This window comes from Erithacus rubecula (genome assembly GCF_903797595.1).
Source record: "Erithacus rubecula genome assembly, chromosome: 4".
NCBI lineage: Eukaryota > Metazoa > Chordata > Aves > Passeriformes > Muscicapidae > Erithacus > Erithacus rubecula.
Genome location: NC_136686.1, coordinates 17,588,981 through 17,609,351, shown reverse-complemented (window position 1 = coordinate 17,609,351; position 20,371 = coordinate 17,588,981). Strand labels below are relative to the sequence as shown.

Here is a 20,371-nt window from a genome sequence, read left to right as displayed (position 1 = left end):
GCTTTGCAAACTCTGTTACCTTGTGTTAAGAAGGCAAAAAGCTCTTACTACATGTCTTGTGTTCCAGCCATGAGGATAATACAGGAGGTGGCACAAAAAGTGCTTGGATACCCGAGAGTTTTTCAAGTACTCAAAAGCTGGACTCCTTAAACCAATTTTAACTTTAGACAAGTCAGCCTCTTCACAGTGTTCCACCTACTTGATTTTTTTAAACACAGCCCAGTAATAGTGAATTACTTCACTGCATGTGTGGGTAAGAAATGTTAGCAGAAATTCTGTCAGAGAGAAATTGTGTGCTTTTTGTACTGCTTGAAACACACAATTGAAAGGGACATCCTGAGATGTTACTGTCTCTTGTTATCAAAGCAGCCATATTTTATAATCTTGCAGATAAAATGATGACTCTTGGTATTAAAATTCATGAAGTCTTTTCCTCCTTTCAACTTGCCAGAAGATTCTTTCAAGCTTTCCTTTATAATCTGCCTAATTAGGGCTGTGGCTGATTCACATCTCTGCTTTTGAGCCAGCATGGAGCACTTCCTTTGATTCTTTCTTGGATCAGCTCATTCACCTCATTTGAGTTGTGGGTCATCCTAAAGCTCCTCCTGGAACCTCTTGTTCCATTTTCATTCTACTGATGAGCTAGACCAGCCAGGGGCTGCAGGTGGTTTGCCTTACAAGTTTGTGTCTATAACATGATGCTGAGCAACTTGTTTGGCCATTCTTCTTGCCTGCTCTTTTTTTTCCCCTCTGCTTCAGAAATATCTCTATGGTAAGCAGAAGCACAGGCAGGTTATTTGAAATGTGTGTAATTTTCCATTCTGAAGGACTCTGTGACCATCTCAATGGCTCTGTGAGCATGCATGAAAAGGGATAATCTCATTTGTAAAGTACAGCCAGGTGCAGCTTTAAAATGTGGAGTCAGTAGTGTTTCATACCATAGATGTTTTCTTTTCCTGTGTGTAATGCTTTGAAAATTGTCATTCTAGTGAGCTACCAAATGATTCCAGATTCTTTTTAGGGTTATTATATAGCCAAGGTTGTTCCTCTGCTTCATTAGGCTGTTTGACATAGGGGAGAATTCTTCTTTTAACATATGTAGATCAATATTTTGATTTTTATAGCATTACTGTACACCTTGACTTAATCTGTGATGTTTAAATTAGCAAAAGTATCTCCCACTGCCATGTTTAATATATTGATTTCAGTGAAATATTTAGAATGTTGATGAGAAACTGGCGAGCAGCAAATTAATTTCACTCCTTTTTACAATTTGCAAACAAAATTAGACTTCCCTCATACAAAGATTAGAACAGCATGAGGATTAAGGCTTTACAAATGCAGTATAGTTTGCAAAATCAGGATGCAAAATAAAGCCTATCATCTCTTTAATGTATTTGCTATTTCACTTCAGTTGTGAGCATCACAAAAACTCTCTTAAGTGCAAGAACAGCTTGGAATACATGTCAGGAAACAGTAGTATAAGTACTCTGTGAAATGAAGCGTTTGAAATTCCTTACTATTATTGTAATGGTAAAATTGTTACTGCAAATGAGATAGTCTCTTTAGAGGTGCAGAAAATGGTAACAGAATATGGTAATTGAATTATAATCTTCTTTGAAAAAAGTGAGGCAATGTTCACAAACAGTACCAAAAGGACTGGAAGTGCTGTGAAGTCTCTTAGTAGGATTTTTCTTTTCTTTCCAACTAGATTTTTTGTGATACTATACATTGTTTTAATTGTGTTCTCTAATCCATTCCTAATCATGTCAGTCTTGCTCAGTAATCTTTAGGATTATCATTTTCCCATACATATTTGATGTTAAAAAATCAGTGTTTTGTATTTATAGTTTGGTAAAGAGCTAAGAGAGAGGTGTATTTTGTCATTAAAGCCTCATTCTGATAGTCCTAAAGGAAAATCTTTCTGTTAAATTTGATGAAAATTTGATCATCATGCATGCTGTGCATGAATACTCTGCGGAATCCAATATTAGCAAAACTATAAAAGCTAAGAATCAGTAAATATACAAGATTGCCATATTCTAGGTGGGTACCCCAGAGCAGTAGTCATTCAGCATTGGCTGGGCTGGATGGGCTTTACCTTCTCTGCAGCTAAAAAATGGTTTGATTTCAAGTTCTGCTAGTTGTTTGATTAATATACAGGCTAGTTCATCACCCTCTGTTTATGCTTTTATTTCTCAGTCCAAACTATACTTGAAATCTGCTTCTTCCTTACTTAGCATTCTTCATCTTGCTCTTTTGGGAGCTTGTTTCCTCCTCAAGAGTTGTGTAACATCTTAAAAGGTCAAGGAAGTGCTTTCCTTGAATAATTCTAAATCTGCTTTTTGCAAGTGAAATTGGGTGCATGTAAAATCCTGAATCAATTATATGGTAGACATCAACTGACTTCTGAACAGATCCTCAGGATTTAATAATGCTAAGTTCCCAGATTTACATTCTAGGTTTTACTCTTAATAGGGTCTTTGAAAAGATTTTTTTTCTGTTTACTGTCACATCCTGGTTCAGATTAAGGAAACTGTTGCAGTGTCCCATATACAGGATAATATTTTGAAAAATCTGACATTCTAAATGGTATTTCAAAAGTTATGAAGAACAATACTTGTTTTATACTTGAGAAGCAATAATCCACTACTTTCCTATGAATCCTTACACTGTGGTGATCATCCAAAGCCCTTTTTCCCTCCTTTGTGTTTCTGTTTTCTCAGTGCTGACACTAATTATTTTATTACCTTATAGTATCCAGGATTCTGGAGTAATATGGGTACATATTTCATGTTAATTGTTTTGAAGACTGAACCAATTTTTACTCTCTGTATAGGAAAACAGACATGTCTGATTAATTGTGGTTCTGGGGAGATGAAGGGTAGCTTTCACTTAAAACAGATGAGTACCTCTGGAGTTTGGTGGATTTCCAAACTGAGCTATTTAAGCTTAACCACATTTAGGTAACTGACATCAGCACAGGTACCAATTTGTGGACAAAAGTTTGGATGATTTGGAGACAAAAGCAAGCTCTGTGTGATTTGTCTGATAGATGAAGATTGGCTGATCAGTTCTTCCATTCATTTTGTCTTCATGCTTTGCTATTGAGGCATCTTTAGACCCAACCCACTAAGTACTGTGGTAGTGTGTAAATCTATCACATGTTTGGGGACTGTGGTCCCCCTGTAACAGCAGACAGTGAGGCTTTTGGAAAAAAAGGAACCTTAAAAAACCTGCATGTTTTTGTCCAAAAGGAAAGATCTAAGGTGCTGTGAATTCAGATCCAAAAAGACATACTTATTCCCTGGTTTCACTTCTAGCTGGCCCTTGCTCTATTCCTGCATTAGAAAGCTGCTTCATTAAAAAAAAACAAAACAAAAAACAAACCAAAACAAAAAACAACACTTGTTGGAAGCACTGTAGGGTGACTGAGTCAAAGATCAGGAAATGCAGCTCTGTCAGACCCCATGTGTGGTTATGTGCCCCCATGCATGAGACTGACATGAGCTGTGGCAGAGTTCACCCCTCAAGGAGAAATAAACTCTTCTGCTTTCACTGTAGAGCCTTGGCATTAAAGCACTGGTGAGTGCACACATACCTCTGGAATTTTTATAGCTTTTAGACTGGCACTAAGAGTAGCTAACATTTTTAACACTCATTACAAGGAGAAAAATATCCTATTACCATAGGAACCCTCTCACAATGGCATGAGACAAAACTAATGAATGTTCACCTTGCTGCTTGTTGATTCTCATACAGCTCTAACTACATTGCACCCATCTTTCTGACATATTATGGAATTGAGGTGTTCAGCAAAAGCTCATTTTTAGTTATCTTGTCTTTTTCCAGTCATGGTCAAGTCTCCTGCTAGATCAGGATATCTATTTGTAATCCATTTTGTCCTGTACATGCCTATATAGAAAGCTCCTGCCCCACAGAAAAGAAGATTTTTTCCCTCCATTCTTCTTTTATGAAGGTATGGCTGACAGCTCTGCAACTGTGGACTAGGCAAGACCCATGCACGCTTCTGTATGGTCTGAGGGCAGCTGTCTCCCTGTTTGCAGGAAGCCTCTGAAAGCCACAGAATAATCTGGAATCCCTTTTCCAGACCAGGAATATAGGGCTGTTTCTGCTTTTCTGCAGCTATACAGAGCTAATTCCTCACCTGAATTACACTCAATGGTGCCTCCTTCTAATCTTTGCACCACTGACTTCAAGAGCTTTTTTATTAAAAATTGAGGATTTAATTTTTGAATTTTTTCCAAGAGGAAAAAAAAAGAGGCTTTGAGAATTCTGCATCTAGCATGTAAAATCATATTGCACACAGAGCAGGAATATTTCCACTATAAACTAGAAAACACATTGCAAAAATAATTCAAGCTAGTCAAGTTGTTATGTCCTTCCATATAACTGAAGGAAATTTCTTTAAAAATCATGAATATTTTGTTTTTCTTGAATGGAGATCTCTGGACACCTCTGCAAACAGTGCTTGTCTTTCCACAGCGTGGCTCTTTGCTCAGATTTGACCTTTCTTTCTAAATTAATTTATTTGAAGTTTAAAAACCAGTAAAAAATGCACTGCCTGATTTCATTCATACAGCAATCACTTTTTAAAAGCCCCTCTACTTTAGACATAAAACTAAATCAGTTTTAGCTAGAATAGTTATCTGCTAAAGGAAGTCTGAATAAATTGAGCCTAAGAAAGGCTTAGGCAAAGGTTAAATCCTGACTCTGCACAAGCTTTTATGGGAAATTGGGGCTGCTGTGGGTTGCAGATTTTGACTTGATGTAGGGCTGCAAATACCTGCTGACACCACAGAGACCTCTTTCTGCTAAAAAGTCATGAATTGTCACAGTAAAATTCTAGTTTTTAGAATAAGCCAAAGCCTAATGGTTAAACTGTTATTATTCAGCTTTATGTTACCCTGACAGCTTTATGTATTAGTGAAAAAAAAAGAGAAACCAGGGCATCAACTTTGGTTTTTTTTTCTCTGACTGAGGAAATCAGCTTTTCTGGTTGTTTGTTTTTTAATTAAAAACTCTGATTGAAATGAGATTTTCAAACCCACATAATTTTACTGCAAGTGCTATGTCTCATCTTCCAAAATCCTTTTGTTGCATAGTGATAGGATGTATGCTCCTGAATACCTAAAAGAATGTTAGCTCAGGCTGCTTTTACTCAAATAGGTACAGTCAATGTCAAAGTCAGTAATGTTATTATTAAAATATTGGCAAAATATATTTTAAACAATCTATAAAGGAACAATAATATTTTCTGTATTTTTTTCCTCCAGCAATAAGTCACTACTGTTGGTCCTAAATCCCTCTGACTTAGCCAGCAGAAGTTTTTATTGACAATGAGTTCAATCTCAGAGTCCAGAGGCTCAAGCACACCAGTAGAGTGACACTCCAAGCAATAGGGGAAACAGTTGGCTTCTTGTCATGCCAATAGAGAAGATGATTTTGCTCTTTTAACACAGATTTCCTTTTACAACTGATTAGCATGCAATCTGGGGAGGTGGCATTTGGATACGTCTTTCAGCACACTGAGGAATAAAACCAGACTCTAATATTTCAAAATCTTCCATCTTTGGCAAAGTTGTAAGTGGAACTGGAAAAGCAAGATGTTTTTGTGTGGCATCAGGAGTCTTGTACGTGATGATGTGTAGCACAGCTAGTGAGAAAGGCACGGGGCTGCTGCCTGCAAAGCATATGCTCTGGTTTCTGCCCTGCTGCTGGCTGCACTTGCTTGGTTTTTGTTCTCTTTTCCATCCCATTCCCCATAATTTTAATCATTTTGTAATTATGATGGAATTGCATGAAATGTGTTTTCATCCAAAGGTTTGGAAGTGCCAGAGTTCATGCCTGCAAAAGGGAGCATGGTATGACCACAGGAACAGACTTTCTTCAAACTTTGCATCATCTCTACTGGAAATAATCTCTTACCTGGGCTGCAGAAACCTGGAAATCTCAGCTGTGCTGAGGATCCTGTTATTTGTCCCCCAGTGCCTGGGTGCTGCACCCAGCCCTGCTGCTGCCAGCTCTGTCCTACAGCAGCTGCCTGAGCCAGTGCCACAGGACAGCTGCTGGGTACCAACAGGAAGGATTTTGTAAATTTGCAATTATTTAATAGAAAAATTGAGGCTTGCCAAAAGGACAAATCCTCAGGTTTTCTTCCACTGGTGCAAATCCAATTTTGTCAGTCTGTGGCAGTATCAGGGACTGGTCTTTTCTTTCCACTTTCTTACAAGCAATGAAGGAAATCACTCAAAAGCTGTGCACCCCAGGGCTGTACACAGAGGCCATTTCTTACTCCATTACCCCAGAAATGGCAGTTTGTGTGCATGTGAATTCAATTTCATAAAGCCCCCAGATCCCTCCCTCCCTCCCTCCATGATTGAGTTCTGCAGCTTTTTCCCCCTTTGCCTGGTCTCCATTCCCTGGCTACTCTTCCCACTGACCTGCACCCCACCAAGGGATTTCTCCTGCTCCTCAGGAGATCATTTTAAGTTTTCAGTGTGTTCTGCCTACAATATATAATAAGGTGGGAGAGAAAGCAAAGCTGTGCAGACAAAAATCCAACCCTTAAAAATCTGTCCTGAAAGCATGAGCCATAAATAAAGCACACAGAGAGGAATTTTCTTTCTTCAATTTAATTGAAGTTACTTAGAAAAATAATCAGGCTTGAATGGCTTTTTTAAGGAAAGATTCATGAGCAGTTCACACTTGTGTTGGCAATGTATAATTTATCTTTTTTTCTTTATTAACAGTATATTTAAGTATGAGGAGATACTTTTCTACAACAAGCCTTCTACTGCATACAAATAGGTTAAAAAAAAAATCCAACCCCACATTGATGTTAAATTATTCGTACACATTGTATTGTGCATGCATGTAAGAAAATAACACTCTCTGTAACAAGAGTAATAGTAAGGACAGTCCCTTTTTGTACCTGAAAAGTGCAGCAGACTACAGTGAAACCCTAAAACATCTGGGGTTAACTTACTCCTAAAAGCATTTCTGCTTGTGGATTATTTATTTCACTTGCCTTACACAGCGCATGGTTCAGGCAGTTTGCACATTTCTGTCAAAATGGATGTGGTTCATGAAGAGGCTGAAGCATGGACTGAGCCAGTGTTGGGGGACATCCCACCACCATGTTCAGAGGGGCCAAATCCAGCCTGCACCCCAGGTTAAGGTGCTTGGGGCCACTGGGGGAGTGACCCCACAGCTGTGGGTATCGTGCCAATACAGAGCCACCAGCACTGCTGGGCTCAGCGCTGGCCCTGCCAAATGACAGGGAGGCATCAGCTGCTCAGAGGTGAGGATCACTGCTCCAGCAGCTTGGGGGGGCTGGGGACAGAGGTGGGAGCAGAATTCCCCCACTGGGTCATCTCTGTGCTCATCACTACTCAACAGAATTAATGCACACCCTTCTACAACAGCAGCTCCCCAGGGGGCACTTCTGTATTTTATTTTATCTTAATTTTATCTGTATGTTACATTTTGCTGTGGCTCCCTGATGCTCATTTGTCTCCCAGGATCAGCTGTGGCCACAGCAGAAATGGAGCCAGGAGAGAGGCAGAACTCAGGAGCAGAGCAGCTGGGAGGAGTCAGAGGGTAAAACCAGCTGGGTTCCCTGGCTGCCCCCACTGCAGGTGGTGGATGAGGAGGAACAACCCTGAATGTCCTCCTGTGTGGCTGCAGTGCAAAGAGAGATTTTTTTGGCTGTGTCAAAACAGCACACCCAATAAACCAAAAGAAATGGGTATTTCTTAACATTTGTCATCCTGCTCTGAGCTGGTGAGGGCTTGCTGCTCACTGCACAGGACAGGACCATATCCAGCATGTCAGCTGTTCATTTTAAACACAGATCTACAGCCCATTCATAGCACCTCAAAATAGATAGAATGCACTAAATAGCCACGTTGTAGTAGTTTGGGATCAAGGTTTTTCAAAAGAAAGCACCTACTGATGTCCTCATAAAAGCCTTCTCAGTGCTGGGCATCCCCCTCCTAAGGTACCCTCTGTGAGCAGCCAGAATTTGGGTAATCCAACCCAAAGCTGATGCCAAAAATCCAGGCTGGAGCAATGGTCACCCCTCAGATCTCCTGAGCATGTTTTTCACCTAAAGCTTTTCTATCACAGCCACCATATAGAGGTTTTGTGTCTCCAAAACTGTGAAAACACAGAGAGTATTTCAGAATGCATAAAATTGTGGTGATAATGCCAGAGAAAAGTAAAAGAAGAAAGGGGGAAGCACACCCTGTTCTTTAAATATTTACTTTCTGAAGCAACTTTTTGTCTTAAATTAAAAAAAAAATCACATTCTGTTGGATGGATTAACAGCTAACTGAGAAGAAAGTTGGACCAAAATATGAGCACTGTGGGATGCAAGACCAAACTAGCACAAAAATAGCTTGTAGGAAGTATTATGGGGAAAAGGGGAACCTGCCTCAGATAGTTGTTTTTTTAACAAACACACAACCATGGAGCTAGGAACATAAGAGAGCCTGGGCACACCACGAGAGGCACTTGCAACAGCTCCACATACTCTAAATGAGACTAAACTGCTTTAAAGTAAAACAACAACCAGCAATCAGCAATGGATCAGGAATTCAGAGGGGTCAGACACAGCCAGCCAGCCCTTTTCAGCCACTGGCCCAGTGCCCCAGATTGTAAACAGGGCCTGGGTTATGAAAACTGTGGCTGTTCCAGAATGGGTAAGAGATTTATTTCTATGGTATGATAGAAAAAATAATGACCCGAATCCTGCCTAAGACCAAATCCAATTGCAAAAGGACTTCAGTTGCTGTTTGTTATGTTAATTTGTACCTCAATGAGATTTATTCAGCAACTTATTTTTATCAAATAAAATGCAAACTATTTTTTTTCTTTAATCACATCTGTGTCCTGGACACCAATATAATTCAGTGGATAATACTGGCTTCTGTACAATTTGACATTTCTCAGGATCTGGCTCTGATACTGTTGAAACAGCTCTGCTTTCAGCTGAGTCCCTCACCTGCATCCAACTGAAGCAAACATCTGGAGAAGCCTGAACTTCTGCTCCAACTAGCTGGCTAACAGAACCACAGTGAAATTCCATTTTTCATTGTTTATCTGCTGTGTATAGATTCCTATTTGCTTACCCAAAACAATCTGCCATCGCAAAAAGCTGTTGAACACAAAACAACTGCTACTGAGACATTCCCCTTAAGAAAAAAGGTCATGGTCTTACACTAGAGATTACTTAGATTAATTTCTAACTCACTGGAACTTAGAAAACTTCCTGTCAATGGCATTTAGGCATCAACTAAAAAAGAAGGCTTCTTCTCCCTAGGAAAAAGCCATTAAACCAGCATGTAGGAAGATGAGACCCTTTTTATTGCCTTGCATGCTTAGAGAATCAACATGAAGATGACTTTTTAAATTTTCAAATTACATGCTCAGATTGTTTATAGCAATGTATCATCTCCAGACAGTTCTGGTTGCCCATCTTAGGATCAATTAGGGAGGCATGGCTTGAAGAGGATGGAGGTCCCCACAGCTCCATCCTGGATATGAGTTAATGCCAATTGTTTTGGGCATTCAAAAAATCTCATACAGTCACTTTACAAATTCTGATTCTTTTCTAATGGACCATCCTGAATTCATTTGGGCTAGGAGGCTTCAAATTAAGATTCAATGGGAATGGTCATATTGTCCATAAACTCATTAAGACTTATAAAAGGTTCATGGTTTATCTTCCTAAAGAATACATTCCCATTTTTTTCAGTCTTGGGTTTTAGATATCATGAATCTACCCAAATCTGAGTTACCTTTCCTTTTCAGGCCTAGAAAGACAGAATTTGTGCTGCTATTGAGTGCAACATCACTTTCTAAAGAATTTATTTTCACCACTCCTCTCAAAGCATGTGGTTTTCAGAACCATTCCCATATTTACCTGCATCAATGGCTAATGGAAGAATATTATTACCCAGAACAAGCTCAGGCGAGGAAAGCACAAAACCAGACTCCTTTTGTCCACATGTTATCCTATCTCTGCTGCTGAAGTGAAACCTACCAAGAGACAATGTTTTAAATAAGTATAAATAACATTAATTAGAACTGGAGGAATGCAAGATCAATGAAATTCACCAGAACACAATTAACATTTGTTTAAACAGTGTAGCAGTATAATTCATTTCTACAGCTAGTCACAATCCTGTTACCCTGCAAAGAGAGCTGTCCTTTCTTACAGTTGATTTAAATAATTTTGACTGTGCTGCTCGCAGCATCATTCAAAAAAAGAAAATATTAATTTACAAAATAACCCATTCTCCATATTTATTATGACAAATAAAAATCTTAAATAAAACAGGCTTTCTCTCCCCTCTTTCCCCCCAACCCATCCCTCATTCCAATTTCAGGTAGCTTGGCACTGAGTAATTAAACATTAAAAAATCAAGTTTGTAGACTTCATACAGCTGCGTTTGGTGCAAGGAGCTGATGTTCTGGAAGAACTCTGTGGTCATTTCGTCAGTAGTTCTCGTGGACTTTGCATAGGTGGGGAATTTCAGGTAGCTGCCCACTCCCGCCAGCTGGAGAACGTAATTCGAATCCTCTTCGAGCGTTTCGTACTTTCCTATGAGGTCGTAGTGGATGTGGCAAGGGTGGCAGAGGGAGTACACAGTCTGCCAGTGCTCGTTGAAGGGCTCTTCTCTCTGGGTGTGTGGGTCGATGAGATAAGCCACGAACTCTTCGAATTTCACGTCGTCCCCTTTCCGCAGAGCTTCCTGGGTCGCGTTCTTCCTCTGGCGCCGCACGATTTTGGTGCCGTAGCGCTTGTGGAAGGAAGTGTTGTACTTCTGGGTGAACTTGTTCCTGTAGGCTGACACCAGTCTTTCAAACGGCTCGCGCACAAAGAGGAACTTCATGTAGTTTTTCAAGCGGTGGTTGATCTCTGGGATGCTGTACTGGTTGAGGGTCTTCAGGTTTGAAGACACGTGGGCTTCGTTGGCCGGGATTTCCATCGGATCGCTGTACTTGCCTCTCCCCGTCAAAACCATCATGACCCTCTTCCAGTTTGTGCAGGCCACTTTGGGAACGTAGCAATAGATCATTTCATGATCCTCATCCACCACCAGGTGCTTGAGGTCGTTGGGTGTCAGCACGCGGCGCTTCCTGCTGGACACGCTGTTTGCCCGGCACGTGTCTGTCACTTGGTCCCGCCTGATCTGATGGAGAATCGCTGTGTTGGACAACTGCAAAGGAAGCACAGGCACCAGTAGGTCAAGGGCTGGGAAACTCTCAATGCCTTTTTTTATTATTATACAAATTCATAGAAAAACAGATCTTTCCCTGTGTGGAGTAATTCATTATGCGGCTGAGTACAACTGATACCATTCTAGAAGATGAACTGGTTTTTGTCTCCAAAAAAATCTTGGCTATGACCTTGAATATGGCTTATACAGCTATAGTCAGAATAAATGAAGCCCATCCTGCTATTCTCTAAGAGGAGAATGCATTCAGATATGATGACCATGCCAGTGCAGGGCTCCTGTGTTTGGTTATTCAGAGGAGTCTCTGCATGGCACAGGGTTGCTGTGCAGCCCTATCCTCACTGCTGCACATACCTATTACCTATTGAGAATAAACTGTATCAAAGCAACAGTGGGAAGATTTTATAGTATTATTTACATTTATTTAACACCATTTACCTGTGAATTTCAAAGAGCCTTATGCTCAATAATTAATTTAGCCTCAAAGACAAGAATTCAGGTGAGTATTGACCTTCCTGTTTGTAGGTAAGGAGGTCTGAGATTCCTTCTTGTATGCTGAGTCTTTCAAAAGTATTTCTCTTGTACCTTCTTGCTGAATTAACATGAACCACAGGACACTGAAAATAAGTATTTGAGGCAATGCAGACTCTACACACCCGCTATGTGTGTTCCTCTGGTTACAGGAGTCTTCCTCCCTGCCAGTATACCAGACAAAACAAGTACATGCCAGGCAAAACCCTTTATCCTTGGCAAATGGTTTTGCACCAGCTTGGGAGTTCATACTGAACCTTCAGCTCCTGCAATCATAGTCAAATATCTGCTTTCAATAGCAGTACTTAGCCATGATTCATATTTTTAAAACCCATCAAAACTCAAAGAACAGGATCCAAATGAACTTCAGAGTCAAAACTCAAATGAAACTCCAAAATGGGACCAAGCCAGTCACAGGATTTCTGAGCTTTGGAGAGAAAGGAAATAGAAATTTCATTGTTGCAAACAAGGGCTAAGGGCCCAATTTTCACCCAAGAGAGGGGCAGCAAAAGCTTTTGCAGCACGTGAGCAACAGAGACTCTTCCCTCTGCCTGGACTGTGGTGGGTTGCAGAAAAAATGTTTCCACGGGATGAACAACACCAAGGGGCTGGTGCAGCTCAACTCTGGGCAGGAGGAATTTTTCTTCAAGAGAGTGTACATGTGCCAAGCTTGGGACCTCTGCATTTTGCACAGTGCCACCCACCACTTCTCTGAATTCCCTGGTACTTTCCTCATCTCTTTTGCCCCTCTGTTCAGTAAAATGCTGGCTAGTGGTTAAAATGTGCAGTAGCCCAGTGGAGCTCCTTTAGACAGCCTGGCTTGTCTTTTGTGTGTGTGTGGTATCCCCCTGGATACCTCCCAGGTGCACTTCAAGGGCAGTTTTATGTTATAGTCAAGAGATGAGAAGCCAGATGGGAAATGTGCTTCGTGCTCCCTATGAAAACTGACTGGCAGGGAATTTCCAAATTAGATGTTACAAAGCAGTTGTCAGGACCACACAGATTTTTCAAGAAAAAAATATTAAAATTGCTGTTAAAAATAAATAAATTAAAAATCCCTTTTTCAATTTATGATTTCCTCAGAGCAAAACAGAAGTAATGGATCTCAACCAATATATATATACTGGTTAGTTAAAAGTCAATAATTTTCAAAGAACTAAACAAAAACCCTACATAAACACACAAACATACAAATTCTCCTTTGCAGACAAAAAGCTGAAATCACTCCTCCTGCAGATTTTCATCAAAAATCATATAGCACAGGAGTGCTGCTTGCCCCAGGTTTTAGAGTAAAACAAAACAAAACAAAAAAAAAAAAAAAGAAGAAAGAAATGCTTGAATATATTGCTACATTATAATATGTTAATGCACTGTATCATTTTTTGGTGCTGTTCTCAGGATAAATACAGAATTAAGTGATGAGATTCTTTGGTCTGTATTAGATAGAAGGTCAGATTTGATAATCTAATGGCTGCTTCAGACCCTAATCTGCAGATGAATCTTTGTAGAGCTGTGCTTTGCTCCTGATTTCATTCCTCCATCAATAGGCTAAGCACTTATTCCCCATACATTAACATTAATGAGATTTTCAGACATTAAGAGTAAGGGGGAAAATGCAGCCTTAGTATTTGCAATTACCAATGAGCTTGTACTACATTAAATTAATTTAGAAGATTACGCTTGTGCTTTTTCAAGTGGTACTTTCCTCTCATTCCTTTTAACATGGAAAAAATATGAAGAAATGGCATAAAAGCTACATTTACTAAGTATACATCAACACCCCAGGGTGAGCTGTGCATGTGCTCTGGCCTGCCTGGGGGCACACAGCATATGAAATAGCAATGCAACAGAGGAAGGGGATTGTCTAGTTCTCATCAGTGGCAGCACCCTTTGGTGTGGCTGATAGGAAAGAGAAAGCTCAACTTCCTTTTTATTCTATGCTACTGACTTCAGTTTGCTAAAACACAAAAAAAAAAAAAAGAAAAAAGAAAAAAAAAAAAAAAAAAAAAAAAGTCTTTCTAGTGACTGCCTTAGAACAATGCTATGTGTATCAAAGCCCACTTCTTCTGCAGCTGACCAGCACACCTGATGCACCCTGGAAGAGCTGAGCTACCTGCTTCCCCCAGAGACACAGAGTTCTCCTGGAGGTTTGATGGGAACAGCCATCCTGCTGAAGGAGTGGCTGATAGGAAAGCCACATCAACCCTGCTCTAGTGAAAGGTCAGGTAAGGCACCTGAGGGAGAGCCTTTAATGGAATCCTGAAAGAACCACCAAACTCTTCTTTGCACAGAGAACATGCTCTGTGATCCCCAGAGTGTACAGCACCATGGAAGGTAATGATAAGAGCATTTTGAATTAAGTATTTTGAAACTATATATTAACAGTGAGTTACCTGATGGTAATATGGTTCACTTTCACTTACAGTTGCAGGCCAGGCTTTTAAGCCACATAACAATTTCACTCCTGAAGCTGGTGGGGGGAACTGGGGAAACAGTAAGTTTAAATGAGACTGGAAATACATTTGTTTAAACTAGAGGTCTGCTCAGCGAGGGAAAAAGTGCTCACAGCTAATGAGGAAAATATACCCCACAAATGTAAGTAGCCAGAGAGAAGATTCAAAGAACAGATATGTTCAAATCCACGGATGGTGAAGGACAAGACAAACAACCAGGGTCATGGACTGTCTTTCTCCAAAGCTGTAGCAGATGTGGCTGCAGCAGAGTCGTGAGTGTGCAGCTGCTGCCTGGACACTGATGGCTGTGCCTGTGCTCATTACCAGAGGTCCCTGCTGACCCCTCACTTCTAAAAACCACAATAAGTAATGGCCTAAATCCACTGTGGGAGAGACACTTTTAAGCCTGTGTGCAGATTACCCTGACAGGAGTGTGGGGAGTGATAAAGTCAGTGCTCGGGTGTGTCCTCTGACAGTTCAACTTGGACTTCATCAGGGCATTAAAGGTTTTGGGAAGACAGCTGTTCTTCCCTGAAAGGACTGACATCAGAGATGCACTTAATCATGTTTTTGTTTTCCTGCAGAAGTTGTAAAGGGGGACAGAGAACAAGGGCATGTCAAGATCAAAGCTTTCCTTCCTTTTCTGATGCAGCAACCAAGTTGAACAGTGAAGCGACATGAGCAGCAGGAGACTTCTAAGCTCAGTGGCATTAAAAGAAGAAAAAGAAAAAAGTACTCTGGGGACACACTGATCCCAGAAGCTTCTCATCTCCATCAGTCCCAAAGTAACAGCAAGGGAGGAAAGTCCAGCAGCCTCTGCTCTTGTGGATCTTCTGTTCAGTGGAAGGTGGGTGTGTGCAGGGGGCAGGAGGGCTTTTTGTGGCCAGCACTGGAGCACATACTGACCAGAAATGCATATGCTGACCAACTGGCAGCCATCAACTCTTCACAGGCAAAGGTTACTCAAGGTAAACCAGAGTAATGAGATGGGAGGTATTTCCTTCTGGTTACTTAGGCACAGCAGGACAAAGTAATCTTTGAAGACCTTTCCAAGCTTGATGGCCAAGCAGCAAGTACAGATTTAAACACAGGTTTTTTTGGTTTTTTTTTTGATGAATATAGTAGTGTACTGAAAACCAGGTGCAGAGATCAATTCAATTCACAGGTACCTGCACTGAAAGCAGTATTTTAATAGAAGGGTGGAAATACTGAAGTGTTACCCAAAAAGCCCTGTCTCACAAAATTTAATTAATAAAAATTATGGTGGAAAGCAGTACTCTCCACATTTACCAGGCAGAGTTTTGTTTATTTCTATTGCATTGCCTGCAGCTAGTTCTGTATTACTGGAACCAGGCTCATAATCAGCCTATGCTGGCACTGCTAACTTGACATTTGATGATGGCAGACTGAAGGGCAAAATTATCCAAATTAGTTTAGCATGGGATAAAAAGGATAAATATTGTGATTGGTTTTTGCAGGCCTACTCCTTGCTAAATTGGTTTTTCTCTTCAATTTTGCCTTAATGAAGACTTTGCATCTGCCTTTAATTCTTCAGTTACCTTTGTGTTTGGAGGTTTGGTTTGTGTCCTATGCTGGAACTGTGCAAGTTGCTGCAGAATCCCCCTCATCTGTGGTCCATCAATTGATAACCAGCTGTCACCCAGCTGGGTCTATCCAGCACTGTTAAAACCAGAGCTCATCTCCACCAAATTCTTCTTAATAGTATTTGTTCAGAAGGGGTGTGTGTAGGCAGGCTCAGAATCCACAGAAAGAAAAGTGAGAACTGTCAGACAGACTAACTATAGGTGGCACTAATGGTTCTGGTTGTGTGACACTGAGACAGCCAGTTGTCTGAAATCTCCTTCCCCCAGCCCATCAATTACACCACCTGAGTCCCAGGAGCTGCTGGTTATTCAATATAAAAAACGTTTCTCAGTATTACTTTTGTTTTCCCAGATGCTAAAAGGGGGGGATTTTTGAGCATGAGGTTACATGTTTCCAATCCTGTTTTCACATGAAAAGTGTGAATAAGATTCTTGCAACCTTGATGGAGAGCCTTAAAGTTACAAACATGGTTTAGATTATTTTAAGACTTGGCTTTTACATTTTCCATCCATAACTACCCTACTTAGTGTATATAGTGTATATTGCTATACACCAGGTTCTAGATTGTATTCTTAAAAATGTTCAGCATTAGACAAAAATGGGGAACCAGGGATTTTTCATACTTGACAGTCCAAGCATTTCTCAAATCATCACAAATAATTATTACTCTGTGCAGGTTTCCACAGATGACAGTCAGACAATTGTAGCTGTGTAAATCAAAGCATTTGCAATAAAAGGATTTTATTAAACTGACCTGAACTGCAACTTTTTTTTTAAAGTAATAGCTTTGCAACTTTTCATACTTTGATTTCCTTCACATTTCATAGCATACTATTTTTGACTACTTTTTCAAAAACTTTGAGCACTTAAATGAGGAGCACAGCAAAAATTAATATTGATTCAGAGAAAGTACATTGTGTCATGGAGATGGAAATGCTTAACACCTTCCCTGAAAACTTGTGGACAGACAATTTGGAATATGAATTTTCTATGAAAATGTCTCTGCAGGTTGGGTGGATAATAGAAGATAAAACTAATATTAACTTAGGAGCGTTTTTGCCAAGTAAGAACATTTTAGAAGCAAATTATATCCTGTGAAAGAAACTCTTGAAATACTACAAAGCTGTCCTTTTTTCTCCATTTCATGTATTGAACCTACTGCCCTATGGAGATTAGGCTGGATATGCTTTTTTTTCCAATTCTTTGTATTGCAAACCAAGATAACCACACAATTTTCAGTTCCCATTGCAAAGAATGCACCAGAGCTATGAAAAGAAGGATCAAAGCTCTTGAAAATAAAACAGTCATACACAGTAGCTGCTGACACTGTACTGCCAAAAATCCTGAATTGCTTCATACATTCCCTCCTTCTTCTTCCTATGCACATTCCCAACTTTTTCTATGTGTGTCTGTGTGCACTCAGAGAAGGGTACAGCAGAGAAGGGTGAGATAATTCATCATTACTGTGGGGACTACAATGATTTGATTAAACCCCAAACCCACATCAACTCTGGCATTCACTCTTCTTTGTCCATGCACTAGACAAGTAGTACTTGGGTACTGGAAAAAAATGACACTAAACCAGCTAAAACCTGGCAACAGACAAACATGCAGCCAACAGATGCTGATACTTTCCTGGGAAAACTTCACAACTAGGTCATTAAATATTGTCTTTTCCATCTTGGAGAGAAAGTAAGGTAACACAGGGAGGCTAAATGATGCAAAGTCTTGAAAAATCAGAGACTGACACCAAATGGCACAGCATATGAAAACCAGCTTTTTAATCAGGCTAAAACTCTGTTACACAACAAGACACATATCCAAGAAGAAAAGAGCCAGCTTCCTTCCAATGCCACCTTCTCCTGTATATAATCCCAAACATCTTGGGAAGCCTGTCCATTCCCATTCTCCCTAATAGGAGCAATTTGGTAGCAGTTATAGATATGATTTTCAAGGAAGGCTTGAGGATTGGTTAGGAGAAGGCATGCCATGGACACCAGTAAATGATGCACCAGGCAGAGCACTGGGCTGGGATACATGGAGTCAGCCAGGGTGGAGCTGGGAGGAGCCCTTCAAAACAGAATAAGAAACAACATTTTAATACAGCTGGCATCTAGGAGACAATGGAAAAACTGACATTTGTTTCTCTGTTGCAAGGAGTTGTAGCTTCAAGGGTGAGATAAACTGGGTGGAGTGGGGAAACAGGATAGAGTAGATACATAAATACAAAAATATATAAGAAATTCCATGAGGAAGAAAGGAATAGTTTGGACTCAGTCTGGTTAGGACAAGTAGTAACAGAGCTAAACAAGAAGAGACTCAGATACAGATAAATCCCAACAAAAAGATAAGATATGTGTGTCCTGAAACAGAATGAGGAACGTGCAGCACTGGGAACATCCATCTGCCCAAGAAGGGAGAGGGACTCGAATTATCCCACCACACAGGCAGGCATTGTCTTGCAGGCCCTGTGAGCTTTGCAAATGTGCAGTGGTGGCTTCTGGAAGCCAAGTGTACTGTCATAAACCTCAGCATTGCACACACCCCGGGAGCAAGGCTGAGGGCAAACACTGCAGAGCCACACAGGCAGGGGCCAGTCAGTGCTGTGAATGAAGCCTCCCTGAGGAAAAGGCAACACCATCCAACTCTGGGGTGGGCAGACAGACCAGCCAGGAGCTCAGACAGGAACTGTGTGAAACCCTGCACAGGACGTGGGGAGGAGATGCAGGAGGTCTGGATGCCAGAGCTGCCAGGGACACGTGTGCCCTGCTCCCCCAGCAGCTCAGCCAGCATTCATGGATTCCTCAGAAACACAAATCCTCCTCCTGTGCCTCGGCTTGCAGCTTAGGTGTCACACAGTCGAGTAAAATACTTATTTTTTTTCTCAGCAGGATATCTGCTATTTTAAGTGAATACAATTTACTCGGTCCCATGCTAAATCAGGGTAATATGCTTCCAATTTTTAACTCAGTGTGCAGCACACCAATATTGCTCCAGAGCTTTTGAAACCCAAATAGGAGAAACGGGGGAGAGTTGCTGCATAGCTGGTTTCCTTACATATAATTCATGGGCTTTAGCAAGCCCCTCGAGGAGAGGGGAACCCTGCAAATATGTGTTTAGTGTGTTGTTTAGCTGCTCCCCAACCCAAGCAGCCATTTGGCTGGAATGGGACACTGTGGGATGTCCCTTCCAATATCTCTGAGCAGCTCAGGTGAATGCAACTCCTGTGTGTCAGGGATGCAGGTTCAAGAAATGCTGTGTTGTTATTTTTAAGGTAAGAGGCTGGAAGTTGCAGTGCTGATGCCTGCCATGTATAAATAACCCTGCTGTAAGCTCTGCCCTGTGAGCCTTGCTTCTGTCTAACTGGATGGTGCCAAGGTCCAGAGGAGACAGGGATGAGAGAGCTCATCTCACCCTCCCTGCAGGTCAGTGAGAAACAAGAACAGATTTCATCTCCTACCTCAATATGGCTCTCTTTTCTTGTAATGACCTGGATGAATTCATCCTGGCACTGACTGGCAAAATACTTAAACCCTTTGGGTAATGATTTTCTTCTCCTCGAGTAAACTATCACAAATTAACATTAAATTTATTTTGCTTTCCCTTGGTAAGGTTACATTGTGCTCAGACTAAACCTTGCTGCTCTAAGGTAACTTTTTCTGGCGCGTTTGACTGTGCTGCTCACTAATGCTCACAGAAGGTGACTAACCAGAGCTGCTCTTTCTCCAGGGCCTTAATTACAGTTAACTGGAAACTTTTCACCTTTCTGCTGCTGTACAAAAAAAAAAAATTAGATGACCTTCTGCTTGAAAAGACAAAAGACCTCTTATACTAAAATGCTAACATTCATTTATAATCTGAATTACAACAGGCCTCCCAGGAAACTTTCCTGCTGCAGAAAGTAGCACAGAAATAAGATTCCTGGTGAACACAAAAAGCCTCTTTCATCAATAGCTTCCTAGGTCTGATTTATTCTTCATTGAGGTAAACAACAGTGACTCCAGCCCTGAGGGATGCTCAGTCCCAAACAAGCCAGCAGCAGTCCTTCAGCCCATGTATAATTCTGTCAGGATTGGGCCCAAAGAGGGATCAAGATAAGTCAGAAGATGAACCATGACACAGGAGAGGAAATAATTTGCTTTATCAATATTTTCTGTTTTTGTTAAAACCCCCAGCCGTTTCAGTCTTGGTGCACCAAAACAAAGCCACTGCCACAGCCAAGCACAAGTGATCCTACCAAAGGCTGCTCTGGGAAGCACAGAGCACATGCACAAGCCTGATTTCCCTTTTGGCCACCAACACCTCTTCCCAAATGCCAACATGCTCCACCCACTGTGCCAGCTCCACAACATCCAACATTGTCTGGATCCAACACCAGGCTCCTGCTGGAAACTTCCAGTCCTGGGCTCCTCTACATGCTCAGCACAGAAATAAAAGAACAGAAAACACACCTAGGTGATCTTCTTTAAATCCTGACAAGCATAGGGTGACTTGGTTGCATTTTAAGCATCTGAC

The 20,371-nt window shown here is 41.0% G+C and overlaps 2 protein-coding genes across 2 annotated transcripts in view; one reads left to right on the top strand and one right to left on the bottom strand.

Annotated features, from left to right (window-relative positions):
* SLC41A2 (solute carrier family 41 member 2) overlaps positions 1 to 13,962 on the top strand; it is a 58,379-nt gene extending 44,417 nt beyond the window's left edge. Inside the window, exon 11 of the mRNA XM_079304826.1 lies at positions 13,871 to 13,962. Coding sequence (XP_079160952.1) covers positions 13,871 to 13,906 — 36 coding nt within the window. The 3' untranslated portion in view covers positions 13,907 to 13,962. The remainder of the gene's footprint in view (positions 1 to 13,870) is intronic.
* The window catches only part of CHST11 (carbohydrate sulfotransferase 11), a 152,327-nt gene continuing 138,685 nt past the window's right edge, over positions 6,730 to 20,371 (bottom strand). Inside the window, 1 exon segment of the mRNA XM_079304827.1 lies at positions 6,730 to 11,249. Coding sequence (XP_079160953.1) covers positions 10,401 to 11,249 — 849 coding nt within the window. The 3' untranslated portion in view covers positions 6,730 to 10,400.